Source organism: Pseudopipra pipra, chromosome 6, assembly GCF_036250125.1.
Source record: "Pseudopipra pipra isolate bDixPip1 chromosome 6, bDixPip1.hap1, whole genome shotgun sequence".
In the NCBI taxonomy this organism is placed as follows: domain Eukaryota; kingdom Metazoa; phylum Chordata; class Aves; order Passeriformes; family Pipridae; genus Pseudopipra; species Pseudopipra pipra.
The window spans coordinates 7470828-7495006 of record NC_087554.1 but is presented as its reverse complement, the minus strand read 5'-3'; the positions used below and the strand labels follow the sequence as shown (position 1 = coordinate 7495006).

The following is a 24179-nucleotide window of genomic DNA, read 5'->3' as shown; positions in this document are numbered from 1 at the left end:
ATTGAATTTTTTCAGCACTTTTCATCCTAAAATTCTCTTAAGTACTTAGTACCCCCTGACCATACACAGAGCTCTGTCAAGTGATGTATTACTGTGTGGAAGGCCAGCATGGAAGACTTTGTAAATCCATGAAATATATGAAAGGTAAATCAGAAAAAAATCAGGCACCGTGGCTTGCTGCACAATGGTTTTAATTATTCTATCCCATTTTTTTTACATCAATTTACATTGACCACTAGTACAGCATTCTGGTTTTGGCATTGCAAAACTGCCTGCAGAGGATTTCTGAATAGGCATAAGAAATGGCATCAAGCTTTTGTTTGGTAAAGTTGGGAAGCTTTGTTACAGTCGCGTGGAATTTCCATGGGTGACGTCTGAAATAGTGGCCTACTGACTGAAAGGATTTAAGTGGTATTTGCCCTATAATAAAATTACAGAATTTATTTTAGCAAAACGTCCAGCAGAAGGAAGATTGATTGTTCAGCCTCTGCATCCTGATCTGCCTTGGACAGAATCAACCCCAGGATTTGTCACCGTCTTTCTTTTTTTTTTTATCGCTGCTCCATCTCAGGGTGCAATAATAATCACAGCTTTTAACCTTCAGCATCTTCAGGATTCTGGGGAATAACACCACATGGAATCTTTTCTTGATAGTAGGAACTGTGAGTCAGCAAGCCTTTAATGTTTTTAGTTGCAGCCATTGTTCCAGCCCCAAGCTTTGCTGCCATTGTCCACTGTTTGTCCAGCTCACGTTTACTGGACTGTGGGAACGGATTAGGGTTTCATGGCTTTTTTTTTTTTCTTCTTGCATAAACTCTTGATCAAAGACATTCCTTGGATGACAAAACACTGTATACTGTGTCACACAGTCCTGACCAGACTGCACGAACAGTAGTTTAAAAACACATGCCTACATTGTTCTCTAAACTGGCTTTTTTTTTTTCCTTCTTTTTTTTTTTTTTGCAATGTATGTGCAGACATTGAATTTTTGAGACCCCATTTACCTCCTTTAAAAAACACACACATAGCAGAAGTTACTGTTAAGAAGCACTTGACAGTTTCTGAAATACAAGTGAAAAACAAATCACTCTTTGAAACCGAGAATCTGCGTGACAGAATTGTCACTTCTGGGCAGAGCTGGAGGTTCTCTCTGCCCTGTGTTTCCTTCCTGGGGAGACCTTGGTGGTGGTGCAGGTGCTCCAATGCTCTGTAAACCTAAAACCACGTGGATTATGCCATCATTTTATGTGTCATATCCTGAGGTGGAGAATGATTGGAGCACAATTTGGGAATTCATAACCCTGCTTCACCACAGGTACGTTGTTAGAACCATGTGTTGAGAACCTTGACTTAACTACAGTTGTATGTCTCGGTCTTCTTTTAAGTTCTCTTTTGCAGTAAGAGCTGGACAAATTTCAGAAAAATCCAGTAGCATCATTATTCCTCAAACTAACGAGGAAGAAACAAATGGTGTTTGAGAGAAAAAACAGGGAGAGACTTTTCCAAGGAGCTTTGACTTGGCCTGAAATTCTCCTTCCGCAGAAGCGTGGGAGTAAGAGATCCCTGAAGACACCTGAAGTGGGTTTACAGAGGGATTTAAATCATATATTTAGGTGGTTGGAAGGTTGTTTGAGGATGAGAGAACACTTGTGTTTCCACAAACGTAGCGAGGCTTTGCATGGTTTGACTCTGCAGCATTGTTAAGCACTTCCATGCAGAAATGAAGGCAGATGAAACCCTTTCAACATTGGAAAGATATTATCCATAAGGGGGGAACCTTTCTGATCCTTTGCAATCCAAGGGTCTCCATGGAAAGAGAAACATGAATAATACGTGGCTGGTGGGTGTGTTGTCTAAAAGGAATAAAATGGTTGTAGTGAATGACTGAAACAGCTACAAAAATAGTGAGTGAAAACCACAGAATAGTGTTACATGTATAAGAAATAATATTTAATTATGAGTAAATAATTCATGGAAATCTTGGGAAGGTGTTATGACAAGAACATAGCCAGGTGTTATGAAAAGAACATAGCTGTACTTATTTAACAGGATATGTGTGCTTAAGATCAGGTCTTCATATTTAAAATAACCAGCAGCCAAATGGAAAGAACTGTGGCCTTGTGGGTGTTCAAGGAGGAAAAAAGCTGTTGGAAGAATAATCCCCAGCATTCAAACGATCTGCAGCGATAAAATCAAATAAAAAGGGAGAAATAAAACATCAAAAAGCCCAATTGGCCGTGGCAGACAGTTTGCCATCAGAGCAGGGACTCGGGACACCAGGTCCCTGCTCAGGTGAGCTGCTGCTGGCTCAGCTCAGTTGCAATGCTCTGATGCTTCTTTGGTGGTCCTTGGGCAAGGATTTGCCCCTCTCAGCCCAGCTCCTTGGAGTCTGGTGCTGATGTTACCATGCCAGGCACCTATGGAATATGGCTTGTGGATGGATGAAGTGTCACGGGGCTGTCAGGTGGGATGGATAAAATAAAGCCACTTAGCAACATATGATGTTGAATTTATTTACTCAGCAGGGCTGAGAAGGGTGAGTGGGGAGCAATTTCCATCCTGGGAGGCACTTGCTCCGTGCACAGCTCAGAGCTCCAGACCTTCCTTCACCACGTGGATCCGGAAGGTCCATGTGCCAGGTCCTGGAATGTCACAGCTTCCTTTGGTTCTTGATGCTATTAGGGATCTGTACCTGGAGCTCTCTCCAACCCCAAGGGGTTACCCTCTGAACCAGTTACTGCTTTATTTGTCAGCCACAGGCATTTGGGATTTTATCTGAAATAAACCCAAACCGTTGTTATTTCTTCAAGGATATTACCATAAATAAGAAAAACGACGTAAGGTATAACTAAATTGAGAAGGGAGATGAGATCCACACAGATGGATTTTGTATTTTTTTCCTTCTGCACAAGAGGGAAAATGATGGCTGTGAATACTTAGTGACTTCCCTGAAATGTGAGACTTTTCCCTACATAGCAAAAAGTAGGATAGGTCTAAGGAGGGCTCTGCAGGTGTCAGTAGGATCATCAGGAAACTTATTTCTGTTTTCACTCTTAGATGTTTATCACATTAAAGAAACAAAAAGGTAACTTCTGCCTCGCTCCTAAATTTGCTCTGCTTGGCCCTTAAGAAGTCTGGCAAGTCTCACATTATCAGTGCAATCCAGTTGACCAATTTGCAATCCCTTTCTCATCATTTGATTGGAATATTGTGTGGAACTCAGTCAAAAGCCAGATGGGAATCTACGTTTTTCGTGCCACTGCAATTACTGTGATCAGTTTTATTTGTGACATGGTAAAAATACCATGTTTGTCTGAAGAGATACATTTCTTATAAAATGATGCTGACAGGAATTTATACAAATGAATTCATTAAAGGAAATTAAGGAATTAGTTAAAATTTATTTATAGCTTTACTGCCTTTGTCCCACTGTAGCTTTTCAATGACATTACCAGGAATCTTTTTATCAGTGTAACCTGCATTTATTGGTCATTCCTGTGACTCTTTTAAAACAACAGCTCCAACCTTCACTTTCTCCTCCATCTTCTGGAGTTTTCTATCACCCAAAATGCCAGATGTGCCTGAATGTAAGTGGATTATGAGTTTTTACATCTAATAAATTTAGTAAAGAGCGTGTGAATTTAAATATTCATAAAAGGTCCGAGATTGTCAATTGGCCTGAATTCAGCAGTGGGAACTGGGGAGTTTTTTGGGAGGTCTGTTGGAAGTTTTTCTGTGTGCAGTCTCAATTTGTTGCAAAAAAATACAGTATTTTTCCCTTTACTAAGCTACAGCATAGCCTAGCTGAACATGCATATTTTTTTACAGCCTATAGTAAATTGTTTTTCTTGCTACATTCTTGTCTTTCTGCCCTTTGCAATGTGAGTAATACTGGCACAGTTCACCCAACATTCAAATTTAGTAGTCTGCATTTGGAGGTGATGTTCAGGAGAAGGAAAATGTAAATATAAGAGCTGACTCTGTGGGCTTAAACCTACTTAAGTCACACCACAGTCAGTTTAAGAGAGTTTATAAAACAGATAGGAATGGCAAAACCTACTTAGACTTGTTCAGCCAAACACAGGTTTTCATTTCTCACTGAACCGTATTTTTATCAGCAGAAGATTTCTGTCAGAAATCAAGATTCCCTGAGTGTGTCTCCACTCCATTTTCAAACATTTAAGCTCAGAGGGGTGAGCCATCAGCCTTACCAAAGCCAGTCTTTTATTTTTTTTTTAAGCATGCTGGGGAAAATGAATCATTTTTGACCCAGTCCAGTTTAAGCTTTGGCTTAGTCTGAAGTCCCTGTGAATCCAGTCCAGATCATCTTTCGGGAGCTGCTCATTTCAAGTGGAACAAAACCAGATCACGCTTGTACTGATATTACTTTACCTGCCTGAGCTCTGATTTCACAGCAGGCCACAGGGTTCAGGTTTCTGTCTGCAGTGACTGGGAAACCACCAGGCTCACACGAGCTCAGCTGGGGGTTCTTCTGATGCAGATGGTTTCCCATCTTGCCCCGAGACGAGCTTATTTTGCACTAGACAATGATTAACATGTTAGATCTGAGCTCTGGAGTTTCAGTTTTCATTTCCTGTGCTGCACACACTGCACAGCATCGGTTGTAACGTGAAGTTTAGTCAATGGGAAACTCAGGAGGCAGGTACTAAATTTCTAATTTGTGGCAGCAGAGACGAGCACTTGACCTTTTATGTAGATTTTTTAAAGACAGAAATAATTTCATAGGGTAAATAGTCAAACATGTAGGTTATAAGCTTGATCATTTCCACTCAAAATAAGCTGTTTCTGCCGTGTTCAGATCTGATAATAATTGATAATGTGCATCGCCAGTTTTCAGAGATATTTTGGAATGTGAATTGGAACACAGGTTATAATATTTTTTCATTTAACTTTATAATAATATATAATCTCTTTTCCTCCTTGTCCTTCTAGGTCTGGTTATTTTTACATATTTCTAGTAGGTTTTTACGCTTTTCAGGTTTAATCCCTTGTTGTCTCAGCTGTACAACAGTAAGATGCAAAAGCTGTGTAGGAGAGGAAAGGACAGAAAAGAAGGCAGGTTAACTTACTGCTTTTAAAATAGACTATCTTCTAAGACACAAATCCTTACACTGTTAAAAAAAAAATACAAGTGTTCTGTACCATTCAGCACCTATTTTATTGACAAGAAACACCAAAGGGTATTTTACTCTGAGTAAATAAAATAAAAAAAGAAATAAATAAAAATCTTTTGATGTTTAAAATAAAGTCTTCAGCCGAAAAAAGAGAAAATATTTTGCTTCTTGAAAAAGACACGTTGCAGTGAGAGGCAGTCACCTGCCCACTGCCCAAAACGCCTACAGTTTCCTAAAATAACAACAAAAGGTTTTCAGCACTGAAACTCTTGAAGCACAGAGTCAAACCCAGAAAATATCACGTGGTTTACTCACTGCAGTGGGTAGTTACAACCATTCAGCATTTTAAAGGCTACGAAACAAAAAAATATTAAAAGAAGACAACAGGCAGACGTTGGGTTTTACCAATTTTATTTCTAGACTTTAGTTTTTTTTTTTTTGTTGCTGGAAACTTGTCTGTTACAGGTCTGTCGGTGAAAATGTGCATTTCAGACCAGTGATGCCAATAAGTACAATATAAAAAAAAAAAGTACAAATCTGAATTGCTTTGCTTACTACAGATTGTTATAATAACGTGACAAATAAAGCATCTCTGCTGGCACGTGAACCCACTTAATCTGGATTTGGCCTTTTTTAAGTACATAAGAATATTTTAAAAAGAAACTTGCAGTACACACTGCCACTCAGTGTAACAACATAATATAACCCCACAAGCACTAACTCGACAGTATCAGGTTTGGTTCAGAGACACAGAGATGCCACGAACAGAAGTGTTTTATGAGGTAAGCAGTAAGAAATGTTCCTGAAATTTGGACAGAATGTATCCAGTCCTCCTGGGTCCTGCGACTGCTAGTAGCATTGCAATGCTTTATTTATGCACTATGTAGGATCTTAACTGCATTTGCCTCAAAATGAGTTCTAATTCTGTTTTGGTTTAGCAGCATACAGGCAACAGCTAGATTATTCTTCAGCATACAACTCTGTTAGCTGGCTTATTTATGAGATTTACAGGCTTTTTAAATTAGCATTATGCTATAATTAAAAAAAAAAAAACAACGAAACAAACAAACAAACAAAAAAAAAAACCTCCCTAGTATATCATAACAGATTAAACACACAAAATACTTAGAGTTCCAGAAGATAACCTATCATACCAAATGATGTGTCCCAGCCGAGGGGAAAACCACATCAGGTGGCACACAAGAGTTATATTATAATGCACCTTTCATATATCAATGTGGCTAATAACACAGCTCAAAACTACTATGATAATAAACCCCAGATCAGACAAGGAATCCAGCTTTATAAAATGCATAACAAAAAACAAAACAAAACAAAAAAAAAAAACCACAACCCTTGACATGACTTGATCTTCTGAAATGTCTGCTGTTTCTTAAATTAATGCAACCTAGTTGCAAATCGCGAGACCCATTCGATGCATTTCCGTTTGCAGTAGAACTATGAGGCACTGTAGGAGCATTAAAACCTGGTCTAGACACGGTTAAAAACTGAAGTAATGAGGTATTGTGAAACAGGAACCTTTTTTTTTTTTTTGGAATAGAGCAGTAATCACATTAAGTAAAAATTGATCACATAAAAAAAAAATCTACAAAAAAAAATGATGTCAATAATATAATTTTCTATGAGAAAATTAAAACCTATAACATGGCAGTATATGACATTGTATAACAAAAAAAAGAAAAACTGATCCACAAAATAGCAGCAAAACACAATGACAAAGATACAGAGAAGCAATGTTAATTTTTTTTTCAAACCATGCTGGGAATTTATCCATAGCAGCTCAATAAAAAGGGAGCATCCACTCCTTTTCTTTTCTCTTTTTCTTTTTTTTTTTAAACTTTTAATTTTTTTTCTTTTTTCCTTTTTTTTTTGTTCCTTTTTTGTTTTTTTGCTGTTTTGTTGGGTTTTTTTGTTGTTTTTTTTTTTTTTTTTACAATCAACACCTTAGCGGCAGTTTTCTCACATACAGTTCACCATCACATTCTCCTCGAGCATCAACTTCAACAGCTATGTCCACGTCCCTTCAGCTACTTTCTAAAATAATAATAAAAAGATACATAGCCAAGATGTGCAAATTTTCTATTTGTAGCTAAATTTAAAAAAAAAAAAATAATGGGGCATATACTGGTATAAAAACTTCTTTCAAGTACTCCAATTTTCATATCTATTAACTATGGCGTTTTTTTTTTTTCATGGTTAGACTGCTTTTGAAAATGGAAAGGAAGGGGCCAAATGCACTGCTTGGTTTTGGGTTTGTTCTTTGAAGCGTGTCCTTTTTGCTTTAATAAGCTCGTGTTAAAACTGCAACATCAAGGGTAGAAAGATTTCATTTTTTTTTTTTTTAAAAACAAAAGGGGCGATTGCATTAATTTACAAATCATACTGGCCTTACGAACATCCTCTGCAATAAATATTCTTTTTAGCCTTAACTATAAATTATATATTTTAGTGTTTAAAAACCTTCAGTTGTAAAACATCTAGCGAACAATCCTTAAAACTACGTGTCCTATATGTGAACCTTTAAGGCCCCTAATTTATAAAGATGAGTTGGCACCAAAGGATTCTAAACTTCAGCTTTTCTATAGAAAAGGATAGGAAGATATCCTGGCAATTTGTGAATGCAATTTCTCTCACTGGAACACAACCTTCGGAAAAGAAAATCACTTCTCCTCTAACACCATAGTTAAATGCACTTGCTTTGCAATTCCAAGTTTGCAACAAGCACTTTATATATTTCCAAACCATTCCATTAAAAAAAAAAAAAATAAAATTCCCACACAATAAAAGAATGTAATTCCTATATCTAATGGACTGAAAGTGCTTTGAATGGAATGGTTTTAGAATATTACAGACAAACAAAATAAAAAAAAAAAAAAAAAAGACTGAACTGTGGATTGAACCTGACCATAATTAGGCTGAATATCTGTGGGGTCAGACCAGCATTTTTACACAGGTAACTACAAAAATAGGAAGATTACAAAAATATAATATATTATGTCACTATTTCGGTTTCTCTTTATAATAGGGTACTGTGTGAGTAGTACATTGGCCTTTCCCAACAATGCTCAGCTGGAACCCTACAAATGCCTTATGCACAGGCAATCCACAGGCACAAAAAAAAAAAGATTAACATATAATAATGCTGCATACTAACATAGACTAACTTATGGGTTACGTTAACCATTTATAAGGTGAAGAGGATAAAAAAAAAAACCTAAGGAAATAAAATAAACATTTACAGATGAATTATAAAGTGACTAAATGCATAAGCAAGCAAGATACAGAAAAGCCTAGAACTGCGTTAAAGCTATGCTTTTTAAAGAAAAAGAATATTTCATTTACTATCTAAAAAAAAAAAAAATAACCCTCTTCTACTTTAAAAATGGTTGGTTGGTTGGTTTTATATGCAAGAAATCAAATCTAATACCTCCCCTGGAGACATTTTGTGTGTTAATGCCTATTTTTACAACATACAGACAAGAACACTTTAATATAAAAACTAGTTGATTATTATTGTATAAAATCCTCTATTTTTGTAGCACAAACCCCTGGGGGTAATGCAAATACTATTTTTTTCTTTTTTTTAAGACAGTTTTTGGGGTACTTTTTGTTTTATTTTGTTTGTTTGAAGTCACAGATGGAAGGGAGACAGAGCGAGAAAAAAATATAACAAGAACTGGTTTTCCCTTCTGGTATAAAAATGTCCTGGAGAAAAGGGTTTCTGGGGGGGAGATCCTGACGCCGATTCCTTCTCAGATGCCCTTTCTTTTTTTTTTTTGTCTACTTTTCTTGCCAAGCAAATCCATTAGAAGAAGAAGAAGTCCTCTTAAATGTTCACATCTCGCACATCAGTGGGCGTGCAGGAAAGATCTGCTTCGTCCTCTACAGTCTTTGTTTCTGAAGATACGTTGTGCTGCTGTGCCTGACGTAGACTGGATTCAAGGAGGGACTCGATCTGTTCTTGGCAGGCTCGTAAACAATCCTGGAGGAGGTCGAATGGAAGGAGAGAAAGACCCAAGAGTCCTTTAGAAACACAGTAAGGTCACAGACTAAACAGCATTTCTTGAAAAAAGGGCGAGAGGAATCTACTCGGGTTATCTGGGAGAGCTGCAGGCTGAGAGGAGGGCGGGAGGAGCAGGAGAAACACCAAACAGGGAAAGGATGGGACGAGCCACCCAGTTTCCTGCAGGATGCCAGCCTGGATTGAGGCTTCAGCCACTGACTCTTGCCACGTGCTGTGGATGGAATGGCCACGGGGAGCATCCCCATGGACACACCATCACTGCCGTGGGGTTGTTCAGGCTCAGCCCACGGAGCTGGATGTGGTGGATGCCCCACTACACTGACACGTGTTTCATCCAAGCTGGGCAGGACCACGGGAAGATGTTGGACCTTTTCTGCCTGTTCTCTAGAGGTCCATGGGTCCTGAAACTGTGCTTTCTGCCTTTACCCCAGAAATGCTTTGGCAGTGCAGTCTACTAGAAATGATGGTCGTGAGCAGGGATTATTTTCTCAGGCTGAGTTCCAGTGATATGAAGTTCTTAGGTAGAAGCACCATACATATATTTGGATATACGTGCCCAAAGGTTCCTGCCAACAGCTGCTGTGTCCAGCAGTGGGCAGCTCAACTTGGCTGATCCTTTCCTGGCTCTGAAAGCATCTGTACATCCAGAACAATGTGACCTCAAAATGGAGAGATCTTTCAGGAGCACCACTAAACTCCTCCATAACCTTTCATTCCCAGCTGCAGCCAAGCTTTCTGTTGGCTGCCACGTTCACCTTGACATCTCAGACAGGGTGAGATCTTTTTTCCCCCTCACTTCCAGAGCATTTTCTCAGAGCTGGATATGCACAACAATGCTCCTGAGCCTTCAGGAGGGCGCAAGGGCCTCGCTGCTTTCACAGACTTCGCTGTGAACTAAAAGCACAAAGCACCAAGGAGGATCATGTCTGTGGTGGGGAAAGGTAACTTCCCCCAGGCACTAAACCATTCCATGAGTAGTTATATCTAAATCACAGCAATTAGAACTGGAGAAGGCCTAGCCAGTCCAGCTTTCTGCAAGCTGTGGAGCCATGTACATCCATTGGAACGACACAGGAACGGTGCCTTGCGCAGGCAAAACAATCCCACAACGTTTTGCCAAAACTGCCCCCGGCCAGCTGTTTACTCCTATCTTTACAACAAACATCGCAGGCTTTTTCCCCCCAACATATTTAACTCTGTGTATTAAGGACTTTTGAAGTTTCCTTTCAGCGTTGCCTTTTCTGATTTAACCTATGACATGTGTTAGCCCTGGCGGTGAACCCAGTCTTCCATGATAAATTGCCGTCAAAAGTGTTAGGATGTGCATGACTGAGAATGAATGTTGTTTTCCTGAGAGGGTGACCTGCCTGCTGTTTTCTTTATTTCCCAGTTTCAATTCTGCCTTCATTCAGAGGCTTCTTGTGTGATCTACCAGCTTTTCACTGATTCCACTACCACAAGAATCTCCTCTGCCACCAATAAGGGCACATGGCATTTGGGGTAAAATAAGATTAGAAACCCAAGCAAACAATTCTCTGCAAGTCCTTTCTGAGAGAGAGGGAGGTTAATCCTACCTCTAAGCAGATCAGACCATCAGTTACAGCTCACTGAAAACACATAACCTATGACCTTTCCTGGTTTAAACCCTAGTGTAATATTTCCTCTTGACAGAGACACACAGCGTTTTAAATGACAAAAAGAAACGCCTCATATCCTAAAGTCATCATGCCTTTGGCTCCTGCATACCTCTGGCCTCCACAATAAGGTCTCTATGAAGTCCTTTTTCCCCCCCTTCCTCCAGATATGATGGATCAATCCTGACTCTAAAACCTCGTCCTGTACCACGTCCCTCAGTCACACTCGGAATTAGATGTGTTAAAGAGGAGCACACCAATACAAGATTTTAGGTATTTCTGGTTTTACAAATCCAGGCACTTCTGAGGATAATTCTGTTTTAACAAGGTGGCATGTTCAGCGTTCCAAACTGGAAGGAAATTCATGTTCAGAGCAAAATGAACCCTTTTGGGTTTGAGGTGGTTTTTTTTTTTTTTTTTGTTTTGTTTTGTTTTTTTTTTTTGGTGGGGGGAGTGGATTGTCTGGTGAGTTTTGATGGGAATTTTGTTGTTGGGTTTTTTTTTTCTTTTTAATCCTAACCATTTGCATAGAGCGTGTTTGAGCTCTGAAAACTAAAACCATTCAAAAGAATTTCTATAAATACCTATTCTTCTCCCTCTGGAGTCCAGTTATGAATAGTTGCATAGGACTATGTAATTTAAAGGTACTTTTTGACCACAGAATTTTTTTTTCCTTTGAGATTCTCAAGAGTGCAGCATGTCATAACTGTATTTTTTTTTTAAACTTAATCTTTACAATTTATTACAAACAGACTGTTTGAAGCTACAGTTGAATGAGAACTATTTTTTCAATGTTTTAGGCATTTTGCTCATTTCTTATTCACATAACTATTAGATAAATAGTTTGCCTGCAGGAATGCATTAGAGCTAGCAAAAATATCTGCAAAATATAAAATTCGTTATGGGCAACTTCAGCAAAGCTGTTTTCATTCTCAGTGCTTCTCAGCACTGAAAAGCAAATACAGAACTTGTGCATTACTCTGATAACTTCTCCCAACAACTTTTCTGCTTCACTACCCAAATTTTCAATGCCCACAGTTTGTTCAAGGTCATAAACCCTTCCTGGATTAATTAAGCTCCTCAGTGAAAAAAAAAAAACAAAAAACAACAAACTTGCTGGCTTAACTGATGTGGTGAAATACCTTCAAGACACAGCAGACATGATCAGACTCTGGGGTCAGACAGTAAAGGCAACAAACAACAACAACAAAAAAAGAAACTGCTTGGAAATCCTTTGTTACTGCCTGACCCGTCCTGGATAACAAGCACATGTTTGAAGGTGCCTCTGAGAAGGGGCAGGCAGGAGACGAATTCCAATGTAGTAACAGACAGCGTGGAGACCCAATCTAATCTAGTTTAGCGAATTTCTGGCCTGGAAATGAATGTCAGGTAAAATTCCATCCGTTCGGATGATGGGGTCAAGAATAGAATGATGGAAGACAGCCCAAGACTTCTAATTGTGATTATCTGGCTTCTAATTACCCCTGATCAAAGGCAAAATGGGAAATTGGACTCCTACCAAGGTAAACATGAACCATAAAGGAATTCCAATCAGGTGATATTCGTTTTACTTTAGATTCAGCTTTCCCTGAGAGTAAAGGTAAAAAAGTGTAATTATGTAACCTGAAATCCAACAGACCTGCTGCTCCAGCTAACAGATAATCAGGATCTTAATATTTCAAGGCAATCCAATATAAAGCTTGTTCACTTGTGAAGCCTGACAAGGGGGAACCACCACTGGGGAACAGCACAGTTCATACACATGCTGCTGAAACAGGGCAATAGGAATGGCATTTGATACCACGGATTGCACAGATAATGGGAAAGTCTCTCTGCAGGGGAATCATGTTGGGTATGAAACCACCAGATTTCTCTGCTCAGAGCAGCTGCAGTGAAAGTTGCTGTTCCCTTGTTCCATTACAACAGTATATGTACACACACATATATAATTTTACTATGCTAATTTTCTGTAGCATCCCATATAAAAACGCTTACTCCTACCTCTAACTGTTCTAACACATGCATATATTTAGCACTGAAAGCTGCAGGGGAGTTGCTTCCTTTTAAAGCCTTTAACTAAGCTCAGGTCAGACTGTGGCCTTGCACTGACTACGGACAATAAAAAATGAAATAAGCAAAAAATTCGCTTTCTTGCTAAAACAACCCTTGTTTTCTTTTTAAAGGGCTCTTGTCATCAGCTAAGTCAAGTCACATGAGGACGTGCTGTTGTTCTCCAAGATGTGAGAGAATCTACTTCAATGCTCTGTATCAGGAATGATTAAACAACGCTGTTTGAATCAAAATACTGCCTGAACAGATAGCAACCCTAGTATTTTCCCTCGGTACCTGCTTCGAACATCTCACACTGGCCAGTGGCCAACCATACACTGAAATATCTGCATTGTTCCCTGAAAGCCTTACACGTACATACCGAACTGAGCAGCGCCTTATTTCAGCATTTCAAGTTCTCAGAGCATTTCACATTTCAGCACTAATGTATTACTGCTTTAGCCACAGTAATACAAATGACAAAAATAACATGCTCGATGCCGAGGCACTGTTAAGGTGATCAAAGTGATAAAGCTGAGAAATTGTATTTTTCAGCAATTGTTTCACATATTCTATCAAAGGTAAAATAATTCTTTTGTGAGTATTCAGTTATGATGCATTCATCTTTCCAGAAATCACTCAGTCCTGCCAACAAAGTCCCGTTATACAAACCTAGTTTTGCAGTGGCTGGACTGGTACAGTTCTCTGTGCATTTAAAATTATTAACATGTAAAATAATTGAACAGCATCTCAAAGGTTCTGCCGCTAACCACAGAGTTGTCTTTATTTGACTCATTGTCCAGCGCTTGGAGACCTCACAAGAACCTTTTTAGAGCATCTATTTATTGGTCTTCCACATTGTTACAAAACAAAGCTCAACTCTGCCCCAACTTCACACACCATTATGACATGGATCATTGACTTTAGGTCTTCCTTGTAGGCTCCCTTCCTGGCCCATTCACTCATGAAAGGTTTATTGCTCACTAGTTACTGATGTGCATCTCCTGGAAGCTGCAGGGCAAAATGAGAGTCCTGTGAGGACCATCTACCTTGTCAGAAAGTCGTGGGACAAGCATTTGTTCCAAAAAGGAATTCAATACCAGCTACTGTGCAGGTCTAGCACGTAATAAACCAAATTAGATCATTAGAACTCTTTTAAGAAGGGCTTTTTCACACCACTTGGCACAATAAAAGGCCTCGAGAATGGTCAAAGATAAGGTCAGAGATACCACGAGGTCTCAGTAACTATTTCCTCGTCTTATTCTCCAAGTTTTGTCTTACACAGACTCCTGGTTTAATTACCCACAGCCAAACAGCCCCTGCAAGGTCCTAAATGGATGCAGGGCTTTGTCAGATAACGCCTCTCTCACACACTTTAGAGCTGGATGTGGCACTGCAGCAGCGTAATCACAGATTATTAATGGATATAATGACAGCCAAATAACCAGGATGGACACAAGAGAACACATTCAAAAACCCCACTCTGTGGTTTGACTTTCATCAAGATTTACTGTCAGATTAGCTACTATGCAGCGAGCAGGGAGGGGGTTCATTCTTAAAAAACAGGAGATCAACCAAGAGAAAGAGTCACTTACCGGATCACATTTGATAACTTGTGATAGGAAATGTGTGAGGCATTGATAGGAGAGGAAAGTGTTAGTGTTCCCCAGATGCAGGCCTTGCACAGCTGCTACCACACTGCCAGCTGCGATCATGGAGGGTGGGTTTGAAATAAATTTAATATCTGTATGAAGAAAGGAGAGAAAACAAAAAAAAAAAAAAAAAAGAGAAAAAAAAAAAAAGACTGAAATGATTGCTTTAGGAGAAGCCTGTCCATACACATACACTCTTTCTACCAGCATGGCTTTCAGCTGCCAACTATTGCATCCCAAAAGGCAGGGAAAGCTGGGAGCAGAAAGGTGCCTCCTGCTCCCAACTGTTACAGGTCCGAACCTGTGAACACTTATCCACATGAGCAACTGCAGTGCACTGAGTAGCCCTTCCTAGCACTCCCCCTGGGAGGCCATTCATCACTTGGAGGTATTTTTATCATAAGCAGGGCCCCCATTCTTCAAATGTTAAAATGCTTTGCTCATGTGGATAATGCCACTGGGGTCAATGGCACTATCCATCTGAGAAACCCTGTTCCCGTTGGGAAGTGTTTCGCGGGATCAGACCCGAGGTGCACTCTCATAAACGAGTCCTCGGGCCCTTTAAAGCAGAAACCTTTGCACTGACATTCAAAAGGAATATTGCTTTAATGAACAACAACATCAACCAAAAGAAAGAGAAGAGAAAGACTGCTTAACCCTGTCAGGAGGCAGATAATCCATATTTAAATTACGGTTTCATCTTAAAAAATGCTTTGTCTCAACCTTAGTCTCTTGTCAGTGGCTGCCATCCATCCTGGCAACAGGGATTTAATGTAAATGTGGCATAACTAAGTGACGGGGGTCCCAAGAATTGGCGGACAATCAGTTACATTCTGATGTGACACCATGCTGACAAGAGGCTGGGCCCCCTTCCAGACTGCATTGCTGTAGGTCTCTCCACAAAGCCACTCCCATGATTCCTTAAGGGGCTATCTCTGCCATTTAGCATGTTTTTCGTTTTGTTGTTTTGTTTTGAGGGTGGTTTGTTTGGTTTGGGGTTTTTTTTAATAATAATAATAATAATAATAATAACCCCCATTTTAATGCTAAGACTCTGCTGAGCAGGAATGTGTTTGATCTGTGGCAGTGCACACCTTGGGAGGAGAATCAGAAACAAAGGAAGTAAGTGGCACAAGTAAACGTCCAGTTTTGTGAGGGAGTAAGGGAAATGCCACATTGTACACGAGAACCTGAGATACATTCCTTCAGCTTTTATCAGAATACAACTTCCTCTGGGCTGAAAAAAATATAAACCATCTGTCAAACCCTTGAATGAAATCAAAGGCATGGACAGCTTAGAGGGCTCAGTGGAACAGTTTAAGTATTAAATCATGCATCTCCTTTATTATGATAAAATAACTTTTGTGTCAATGTTTTACCAGTGAAACTAAAGACTTCAGGACTCCATGAAAGTCCTGGCTCTGAGTCTATTCAGACACCTCTGGCACTCCATTGTGGCCCTGACCAATACCCACCTTCAAAGGGGCATTTCGCCCAGCGAACCTCCAAAATTACAACTGACACGATGAATTCTGGCCAGATTTTTGTGATGCAGTGCCAGGGAAAAGGCAAGCTCGACCTAAAGTCATCTCATTTGTGTTACTGTGCTTAAGGTAAATTTAGTTTATCCCCTTTTCCTAAAATCTGCCCCATTTCCGGGCAGGTGTAAACACACCCCAGCTTCCAGCAAGCTGCTGTCATTCCCAAAAACCAAAGCAGTCCAGGCTGCTCAGTGACAACTGTACACATTCCAAAGGCAGTCCCTAACCGGAATACTGACACACAGCTGCAGGTAGACTTCAGAAATGGGGCATTTCAGTAGGCAAGCAGGAATCCCACCGAGATGGGGTTGCACCACGTTCACGACACTATTTACCGAGCTCCACAAACAGAACATGACCAAAATGTGTCAGTTTAATGAGTTCTGTCCTGACAGGACCACGTTTGGGATTAATATTTGCGTTCTTCTTTTAAATGGAGCAGTAAACAAGAACATGAATTCATAGTCACACCCTCATTCTTTCCAAGGTGGAAAAGTGATAATGAAGTTTAAATGACCAGTTTGTGTCTGTCCCTATAACCACTCCAGACAAGCAGCATGGACTGCCTTTTTGTTGCAACTCAACAAGGAATTATTTGTGGCAGAGGCCACTAATTTCAGCATATTAATCAGGGGGCCCCTCTCGCCTGTAATTGGATGCCCCCAAGTGAAGAGTGTGGCATCATTGTCAGCCTCCATCGCCTCATCTTGCGCTATTGAGCGCTCAGGAACAAGGGGGCTTCGGTGAGATGAATTAGACCTGACACAGCCACAATGGGGTAGGGGGCCCCATCAATTGAAGCACACATCCCCAGTAGCCTATCTGAGACTTCATCCAAAAAGAATAAACAACTTCAGCGTTGTTAAAAAGAGAGAGAGAGAGAGAGAGAGGAGGGGGAGGAGAGAGAAGAATGCCAGCCACCCTGAAGGGAGGACAAAGCAGGCATATAGGCGCTGCAGCGCTTTAAAAAAAATTCCTAACAAGGCGAGTCACCCCTTTTCCTTTTTAAATGGAGCAGCAATTCCATCCGTCTGGAGAGCTGGGGGCTATGAATGAAAATCTTTTCATTGAGGCAAATCAAAACTGCGAACATAAATCACTTGCTGCAAGATGCAACAGGTTCCAACTGGTCACATACCTTGAGACTTCCAATTTTATAAAGGCCGGAGAATAGGAGGATTGTAACGCGCTTGTTTCAAAGGGGGGACCTTTCTTTCTCCGTCAGCAATGACAATAATAATAGCAATAATAATAATAATAATAATAAAGAGGAGCCTGGTATGTTTTGATAACCAGAGGAACATAATGAAATGCTGAAACTCCAATATTTGTTGCTATTCATTGTTATGCTTGTATAGAGCTGCAGTTCTCCCTCAACAGTGGTCTTAACTTGGGCCAAAAGAGGCCTGCTTCCTTTTGAGCTCTCCCTGCCTTGCTCGGCCATGCCAAAGCCCCATTCATTAAGCTCAATTATGTGTTAACTTCAAACAACCCCTGGTAATTTTTTTCTTTTTTCCTTTTTTTTTTCTTTTTTCTTTTTTTTTTTTTTTCTTTTTCTCCCGAACCTACCACAGCACAAAGACATCCTTTGGTGAAAATGGATTTTTCAAAACCAAACCAAATCAAACAAATCCACTTCTACTAGCCAGACAACTGAAGAGGGAGCTTAAAAGGAATTCCCCTCAACTTCACCTTGCAGCGTAACCTCCTCTTTCTGGAGCAAACACATACAGCACTCATCTGCAAACACTTCCACAGCCTTCACCTTGTTAAGCCAACTGGCCAAGGCTTTATTTTCTAAGCAAGCATTGTTCTGCAGTCTCTTCTTAGGAGAACCTCCTTTACAGAAGAGGACACAGGCAAAGGATAGACTTGCACTTGCCCCTGAGGCCACTTAAGCGAGTGTCAGTGTTTCCAGTGGACTTTGGATTGGGCCCCACAGCATCCAGGCAGCACAACGCGTTTGCAGTCCATCTCGGTTCATTTTGGCAAGGGGAAACACAACACAACCCAGCAACAGCAAAGCAAAGTCCAGATGCTGCTTAAGCCACATGTGATCTTCACTAGCCAACAAAGAAGGCGTGAGGAAAGCAAAAAAGGTAAGAGGAATTCCTGACATCCAAAAATAACAGTTAAAACCACAGAGCCTGGTGGCAGCCTTCCTGAGCGCTGCTTCCCCAGGCAATACTCCCAGCTTCAGTAGGGAGCTGAAGAGGGCCCCAACTCTGGTGAGCTCAGCACTGGGGTTTTTTTTTTTTTTTGTAAAAAGCTAAGCAAAACTCCCAGAACATGGTTCTCATTTACTGATCCATTCTCCAGCTGTGGTGTGTAGCAATGTTAAATAAGGGCTCTGGATGTGCTTCCTAAAAGAAACATAACAACACCGACAGTAGATCAAAGTACTGGACTCTTAGCGAGTCTCCAACCTTTGAACTACCCTTGTTTTCATCCCTGTCATTGCCAACACAACAACCTAGGTTAAACATCCCCATATCCAAAGGGGAGGCCAGGTAGCTGCTCCTTTTAGCTAAAGGCCGAGGAAGCTTCACACTTAGCAAACCACACGTTCAGAGTCGCTGCAGCCTTATCTGGCAGGACCTGGCAGAGTTATATTTGAGAGTTACACGGAGAGTTACAATTGATTTTCCCAAAATGCTGCTGCCTTGTGGTTTGAAGGCTGTTTGGAGGCTGCGGTGCTCCTAACACCAAGCATTATTCCAGGCAATCTAACCTGTTATGCTGATGTTAGGGCCAAGATGAAGAGCAACGCCAGTGTTTATAAATTTCTCTTTTATGGCTCGGTCGTTCTATCTTTAGGCCTTGCAGTAAGGGCAAGGACTCCGTGAAATAAATTTTGGTGGGTTTTGGTTTTTTTTCGTGTTTTTTTTTTTCCTTCTGAGCGCCTACAATCACTCTTCCATCTTTTCACACGAGGAAACTACGCGGTGTTAAATTCGCGCCGCTGGCCACGCGCGCGCGTCTCCCCCTCCGAGGTTTTTCCAAAGAGCGTGGATACCACTAACTCGGGCATCTCTGGAGGCCCGGCCCTGCTCATGGCTCCAGCACAGCACGTGGTCAGGAGGGTGCAGATGGCAGCGGCTCGGTCCCGTGCCAGGAAAGCCTCTGTGCCGCGTGGCCCTCCTCCAATCCACCAGCCACCGAGAGGGGAGGGAGGGAGGGGGGGGAAGAGGCAACTTGAAGAGGGAAGTTTTAAAACCCCCCGCGCGGAGCTATTCACAGGCAAAAAAAAAAAAAAAAAATCTCCCTGCCCGCCTTTTAAAAACTGTCTCAAGAATGAATCCACACGCGGGGAGGGATTCCCCCGTAAGCCTTTTGCAGCCCCCCGCATCAACCCGGTGTGTGCGGGAGGGCGAAGAAATCCTGCCACGCTGAGAGGGGGCAGGGAGGGGCGTGGGGGGGTCCTTCTCCCTCCCTGACAACAAGCACAAAACTCCAAAAGCTCAGAGGGCGAAACATCTTCTGGAACAACAACGACAACAACAACAAAAAAACTTACCTCTGGCAAAGTAAATCCACCTTCTGCAAACAAGGGGCAATAATCGGGGCTTAAACTACCTCCCCGCAGCTCTGGCGAGCGCGCCTTAGACCACGGCTACGGGAAGCTTTACAAGGCGGGGGGTGGGCGCGGGTCGGGGAAGCAAAACACGCTTTGCGGGACGTGCAGGGCTCATACCTGTAGCGCACAGAGCCACAAAAGTCTGAGCATGTTTACGGATGATCTGCTTGGTGTCCTCTGCCAGAGGCATTTTAGTGAGGAAATGTTCAATGAAATCGTGGGGGGTCATTGCGGCCAGATTCCATTTCAGCTTATTCACCAGCAGCAGCTCCATTTGCTGCAAAGAGAAAGAGGGAGGGGAAAAGGAGGGGGGGGGGGGGGAGGGAAGGAGAGAAGAGGAAGGGGAAGAAGAGGGGGGAGAGCGTGGTTAGAGAGCCGCTGGCACACGGGCGCACCGCGGCGGGGCCGCTCGGCTCCCGGCCGGGCTTCGGAGGGCAGAGTATTCCCCGGGGGAAGAAGGAAAGCGGGATGCGGGTGTTTTTTGGGGGGTCCCCCCAGGCGGGGCCGGGGGCTCCGGGTCGCCGCACCCCCGAGCGGGGCCACCAGGGGGAGCCCGCGGGCCGCCCACGGGGCCGGGGGAGCGCGGGGGGGTCCCGGTCCCTATCCCGGCCCCATCCCCGTCCCGCTCCCTATCCCAGCCCTCCCGAGCCTCCCCAGCGGCCACACCGCCAGCAGCGGGGCTTCCGAATACACCGTCTTGGCCTGTGTGGTTGTGTTCTTTCTTTTCCTTTTTTTTTTTTTTTCTGGTTCTTTTTTAATGTTTGTTTCGATTTTGGTGTTGTGTGGTGGTTTTTTTTTTTTTATTCTTGAAGTGACTAAACGTCAAATTACCAGTAATTCGTCGGGTCTAATGGAGTTATCTGTATAAATGCACAGTTTTTCTGCGGTCAGAGGAATAGTCTCCTTCATTTTTGAAGCCACAAACATGCAGGTAGCTCCGAGCAGTTGCAACCGGCTTTTCTTGAGGGGTTCAAACGACAAAAATCTGTCCAAGTAATTCATAGCCAAGGGGAAAACTTCCTCTTCGCACTTTTGCTCCTCGCAAACCTGAAAGAAGGAGAGAGATCGTTGAAGAATAATTTAATAGAGGCGAAAGCCAGGCTTGTCCCGCTGCCCTCGCCCTCCCTCCTCCCTCACCCTCAGGCTTTGCAGGGCAAGGTTGAAGGAGACGAGGGGAAAATGCAATGGGGGAAAAATGGATAAATATGGGAAAACCAGCGGCATCAAAGAAAATGAAAGTCACGAGTGACAAAGTGGGGGGAAATGTTGCGTTAGAAACCCGCAGGCGATTCATGGCAAAAAGGGAGGGGGGGTAATCGAAGAGGAGGTCTGTGCCCAGTTTTCCAGCCCCTAGAACAAATTTTTAAAAAGGAAAGAAAACGGAAAGCGGAGGAAAATGCAAACCCCCGTGGTTGGGAACGGGGTGCAGAGCTGGGCTCGGCCTCGGATTTATTTATTTCGCTTTTATTTTTTCATCTAATTTGCCGTTGTGCTGCCGATTCCCCTCTCTGGTCGAGACACAAAGGTGGCGTCCAGCCTCATTTCCCCAGACGTCATCTTTTCAAAAAATATTTAAAAATATTTAAAAATTTATTTGAGCTCTCAAAAAAGGCTGAAAATGAAGCGGCGGGGGTCCTTTACCGAGCCCCGTTCCTCTGGTGCTGCTGGGGGGTTCCAGGGGGGTCCCCCGAAGTGAAATTCACCGCCTCCCTCTCTCGCCCTGCAGCACAGCCGGGCGCGACATTTCCCAGAGCAAGGCAGGGCGCTGCGCTTTCAAAAATTAATTAAAAATACATCGCGGGGGCCCGGGGCTTCCGAAAAGGCATGAAAATGTAGCCCAGCTCCTGGGGCTCCCGCTGGGAGCCCCCCCAGACGTGTCCCGCCAGGGACGAGGCCCTTTCCAACCGGCTTTTCCCAGGCGACCTTGCCGCTTGCCGCCGCAGCACAAGCGTGCCTTTGAGGGGTGACCGCAGCTCCAGCCTCTCTTCGCGCTGAACAAAGAAACTTTCACCCTGCAACTCCCCCCAGAAACGCCGGAGCCCCTCCGGCCGGTCCCCCTGCCCGCAGCCCCAGCGGGGTCCCCCGGCCCCCCGACCTTCCTCCCGCGGCCCCTTCCCCCGCTCCCCCCCGCCACACACACACACACCCCCTTGGCTTTGCTCCCCGGGACTTTCTTCGTTTTTTCTCCCGATTAATAAACACTTTTGCTTTGCAAATAAAAGAACAAAGATGGCGCATAATACTGGCACGGGCAGCCGCTTGCATACGTGTACAAGGATATTAATTTAAAATAAAAAAACCCCCCAGAACACACGGGCTGGCAGGGGCGGGCGCCGCCGGGGGCTGCGGGGCCGGGGCCGCTCCCCGGCGGGCCGGGGGAGCCCCGAGCCGGCTCTGCCCGGAGCTCCCCGCAGCCGGGACCGCCGTGCCCCGACGGCCGGGAAAGGTGCCGGGGCACCCCCAGACCCCCGGGAGCACCGGCAGGGTTGGGGGGCGGGGGGGGTGTTCCGTGTCCGGCGGCGGGGACATGGGGCCGGCGGCGGCGGCGGGGACATGGGGCCGGCGACAGCGGCGGCGGCGGCGACCGTGTCCTCGGGCCGCTTCCCCCCGGTACACGCGGGCGTTTTCGAGGGCAAGACAACGTGTGCCCGCGCCGGGGAACCGATCCCAGGGGACGGGATGGGGGCCGGGGGGTGGGGGGGGGCAGGAGATGGGGGAGCAGCTCCCCGGGTTAATTCGTTTCGGTGCCGAAGGTTTGCAAAAGGGAAAATCCCCCGAAAAGATACGAACCTCCAGCATCCAAGTGGCAACTATTTTCCTCATATATGGCAAGATTTCTTTCTGCACGCACTTGAAGTAGGAGACGGAGGGCGAGCAGGTCTCCTCCGCCTTGAGCATTGTCTGCAGCACCCTGTCATTGAGGAGGTTGGCATCCAGGTAGGCTCGTCGGATGGTCTCCACCTCGCAGCACAGCAGCTGATGTTCCATGTCTGCCTCCGTCGCCTCGAGTCAGTTCTCTGCAGCAGGACTGAGTCAGTCGCTCGCTCGCTCTCTCTCTTCCCCTTCCAGGAGTCCCTTGGATGCTGCTTCTGCTACTGCCGCTACAGCCCTCTGGAGGCTGCAAAACTTTCTAACTTCCAACAAAACTCTCCTGTATAGTCCCTGTGACGTTACTGTTGTTAAGCAGAGATCAAAGCACGAGAGAGAATGAGAAAGAGAGAGAGAGAGAGCCAAAAGCAAGGGGCAGAGCCCTAAAGCCATCCCATAGGCTTCAAGTCCTTCCCCTTTGCCTAGCTTATAGAGAGCCGGGGTTTAATGCAAATGAGACAAGGGCTCGCTTTCTTCAAGGGCAAGGGAGAGGTGGGGGAAACCCAAATTGTCTCTTCAGTGGATCATGCATAATTTTAAAAATGGAGCGAGTTCTGCACTGGGAGCCAAATGATGAATGGGGCTAAGGCCACACACAGACACCAGGGAGGGAAATACAAGGAGACTCGGTATTATTTTACGGGGGCGCCGGGGAGGGGAGCGGAGCAGTTACCAGTGCGTTGCTGTTCGTTATAAATTTATTAGTATTATTATTGCTGTCACCGACGTGTACCTGCCATATCTGTCCTTTGAAAAGACACACTCCCAACCTGAACGCCTACTCTTTGTAGTTGATCCCAAAGGGAAAAGCTTTCCCCCGTTTCCTCACTCCTATTTTTTCCCCAGCCTGGACAGTTTTGCTGCGCACCAAAACCTTTAAAGGACTGGGGTGCCTAAACCTCTGCCAAGATGGTTCTTTTTCTAATATTCCATAATTTGCTTAATTTTTTTTTTTAATTATTAACGTATTTCCTTTCACTTTAAAGGTTTCACCCTCCTGAGGGGGCACGGAGGTGGCAGGGGACAGGGCAAGGAGAGCTGATCCGGCGGCAGCGCACGCGGGGAAGGCCGCGCTCGGCACCCAACCCCCACGGCTCACAGCCACCCAGAAATAAAATATCCCAGCAGAGCAGCAAAATGGTGGCCAGGGCTTCCTCCAGCACCTACACGGAGATGAGCTGGGGGAGTGGGAGGGAGGGAGGTGCTGGCAGCCGCCGGAGCCTGCTGGGGCCTCATCGGACGCGCCGCGTCGCCAGGACAGCCTGTCCACGCGTGATGTGGCCCCGCCGTAAATAACTCCCATTCCCCGGCCCAGCTGCCTGTATCTGAAAACGCTCTGCTTTGCCTTTTCTATTAAAAAATAGTACCCTCTAAACTCTCACTTTTTGAGGGGCTGACAGGGGAGCTCGAGGCCCGCTGGAGAGCGCCGGAGGCGAAGCCAATGCCTGGGAGAAACGACTTGTCCTGCACCGAAGCGGAGTGGGGAGAAGTGGGAAGGCCATAAATTGGGGTTCACGCTGCCTTTCTGCTGCCGGCCCCTCAAAACCGGAGTGCTGGGATTAACCTCAGCCTCGGCACTTTAGCATCACCTAGGTGCTGCACCCGATAGCTGGAACATCTTCTGGTGGCACCACACTCAGGGCAGCATCGCCAGCCAGTGTCAGGGCAGCAGAAGGGG

The 24179-nt window shown here is 43.9% G+C and overlaps 2 protein-coding genes across 4 annotated transcripts in view; one reads left to right on the top strand and one right to left on the bottom strand.

Annotated features, from left to right (window-relative positions):
• The window catches only part of LTO1 (LTO1 maturation factor of ABCE1), a 28500-nt gene extending 9573 nt beyond the window's left edge, over window positions 1–18927 (top strand). The window contains exons 5-6 of the transcript XR_010431139.1: window positions 12998–13237; window positions 17631–18927. The gene's annotated coding sequence lies outside the window, so the exon portion shown is untranslated. The remainder of the gene's footprint in view (window positions 1–12997; window positions 13238–17630) is intronic.
• Window positions 5530–22882, bottom strand: CCND1 (cyclin D1). Of its 3 annotated transcripts, none has more exons than XM_064657206.1 (5): window positions 22424–22882; window positions 20465–20680; window positions 19751–19910; window positions 14459–14607; window positions 5530–9138 (listed from the first exon to the last, which is right to left on the bottom strand). In XM_064657206.1, the coding sequence occupies exons 1-5, from the start codon at window positions 22619–22621 to the stop codon at window positions 8983–8985; spliced, it is 879 nt and encodes a 292-aa protein (XP_064513276.1). In that variant the 5' UTR covers window positions 22622–22882; the 3' UTR covers window positions 5530–8982. The 3 variants fall into 3 exon arrangements, with proteins under 3 accessions (XP_064513276.1, XP_064513278.1, XP_064513277.1); XM_064657208.1 differs by lacking the exon at window positions 22424–22882 and adding an exon at window positions 21275–21532; XM_064657207.1 differs by lacking the exon at window positions 22424–22882 and adding an exon at window positions 20771–21055.
• Between the last annotated feature and the right edge of the window lie 1297 nt (window positions 22883–24179).

Excerpts from the sequence above, each read along its gene's own strand:
- CCND1 (XM_064657206.1), bottom strand. The coding sequence starts at position 22,621 with ATGGAACATCAGCTGCTGTGCTGCGAGGTGGAGACCATCCGACGAGCC. Across the intron at positions 20,681-22,423 it reads TTGCCACTTGGATGCTGGAG|GTTTGCGAGGAGCAAAAGTG; the intron begins GTTCGTATCTTT and ends TCCTTCTTTCAG. Across the intron at positions 19,911-20,464 it reads TTAGACCCGACGAATTACTG|CAAATGGAGCTGCTGCTGGT; the intron begins GTAATTTGACGT and ends TTCTCTTTGCAG.